The sequence below is a fragment of the Hylobates moloch genome, unplaced genomic scaffold (genome assembly GCF_009828535.3).
Source record: "Hylobates moloch isolate HMO894 unplaced genomic scaffold, HMol_V3 SCAFFOLD_16924, whole genome shotgun sequence".
Classification (NCBI taxonomy): domain Eukaryota; kingdom Metazoa; phylum Chordata; class Mammalia; order Primates; family Hylobatidae; genus Hylobates; species Hylobates moloch.
The window spans coordinates 1-1,127 of record NW_026669199.1 but is presented as its reverse complement, the minus strand read 5'-3'; the positions used below and the strand labels follow the sequence as shown (position 1 = coordinate 1,127).

Below are 1,127 nucleotides of genomic sequence, written 5' to 3'. Positions count from 1 at the left end.
CCAGGGCACCGACTAGGGTGGGGAAGAGGAGAGTCGGAGCCAGGGGGCGGGGGGCTGGGGCCAGCAGAACCAGGCTTCAGGGTCCCTGAAAGCCAGAGTGAGCAGGAGGTGGCGGTACCTTCAGATACTGGGCAGCCCTCTGCACGCTCCAGCCGTGGCTCTGCAGGGCCGCCTGGCACTCCTCTGTGGTCACCCCATGCACCATGGCCTGCAGCTGGGCACACCCACCCCCGTCAGCACCACTAGGGCCCACCGCTCCAGGCCCCTTGGGCCCTGCCCCACCTCGCCCACAGCCAGGCTGGGTGCTCACCATCTGGATCTTGTCTGCTGGCCGGCCTGGCTCTGGCCCGTCGCCAGGGCAGCCCCTCTGTGGCAGCCGAGCAGTGGCCCTCGGGGCTGGCGGCCGGGCCCCTGGGTTGCTGTTGTTGGTGGAGAAGTTGGCCTTAGGGTCCAAGGCAGCCTGGGGCATCGGCCGCACGGTGGCCGTGGGGGCGGCGGGGGCCGGGGTGCTGGGTGGGGGCAGCAGCAGAGGCACAGGCAGGGGGGCCGGCTCCTCGGGGCTCTGGGCCTCACATAGGAAGCGCTGGTAGCGCTCCAGGTAGGACGGTCGCTCGGGCAGCAAGTAATAGTGGGTGCTGCTGACCTTCTTGCCGTCCCGGACGATGGGCAGGATGCAGGGACCGGCCCGTGGGCCAGGCGCCTGGATCACCTGGGGGGTGGCGTACTTGGGGTCTGAGGCAAAGCTCTGGGTGGTGGGCATGGTCTTCCCAGGTGAGCTGGAGAGCCGGGGTGGCAGTGGGGAGCTGCCAGGTGGTACCAGGGGGCTGGGTGTCCTCGAGCCTTGAGGGGACAGGGGCTCCCGCGGAGGCACCCGGGGAGGGGAGGCAGGTCCAGGCCACCGACCGGTCTCCTCCTCGCCCGAGGGGGCTGGAGACAGCTGGACGTGTGGGCGCACGGGCCGAGGGGGGATGGGTACCCGAGGGGGCACCTGGGGCTTGTCGTCACCCCCCGGGCTGGGAGAGGGGGCCGGGGAGCCGGCCGGAATCTGCAGCTGCCTCATGCACTCCTGCTGCAGCGCCTGGAAGATCTGTGCGGTCTGCGCGGAGCTGGGCGGCTTGGCCCCCCCC

At 71.3% G+C, this 1,127-nt stretch overlaps 1 protein-coding gene across 1 annotated transcript; it reads right to left on the bottom strand.

Annotated features, from left to right (window-relative positions):
* Positions 1–61: 61 nt before the first annotated feature.
* Positions 62–1,121, bottom strand: LOC116465972 (activated CDC42 kinase 1-like). The gene is made up of 2 exons (XM_032148855.2): positions 311–1,121; positions 62–85 (listed from the first exon to the last, which is right to left on the bottom strand). Exons 1-2 carry the CDS (start codon positions 1,058–1,060, stop codon positions 77–79), a joined length of 759 nt encoding a protein of 252 aa, XP_032004746.1. The 5' UTR covers positions 1,061–1,121; the 3' UTR covers positions 62–76.
* Positions 1,122–1,127: the final 6 nt, after the last annotated feature.

Excerpts from the sequence above, each read along its gene's own strand:
- LOC116465972 (XM_032148855.2), bottom strand. The coding sequence starts at position 1,060 with ATGAGGCAGCTGCAGATTCCGGCCGGCTCCCCGGCCCCCTCTCCCAGC.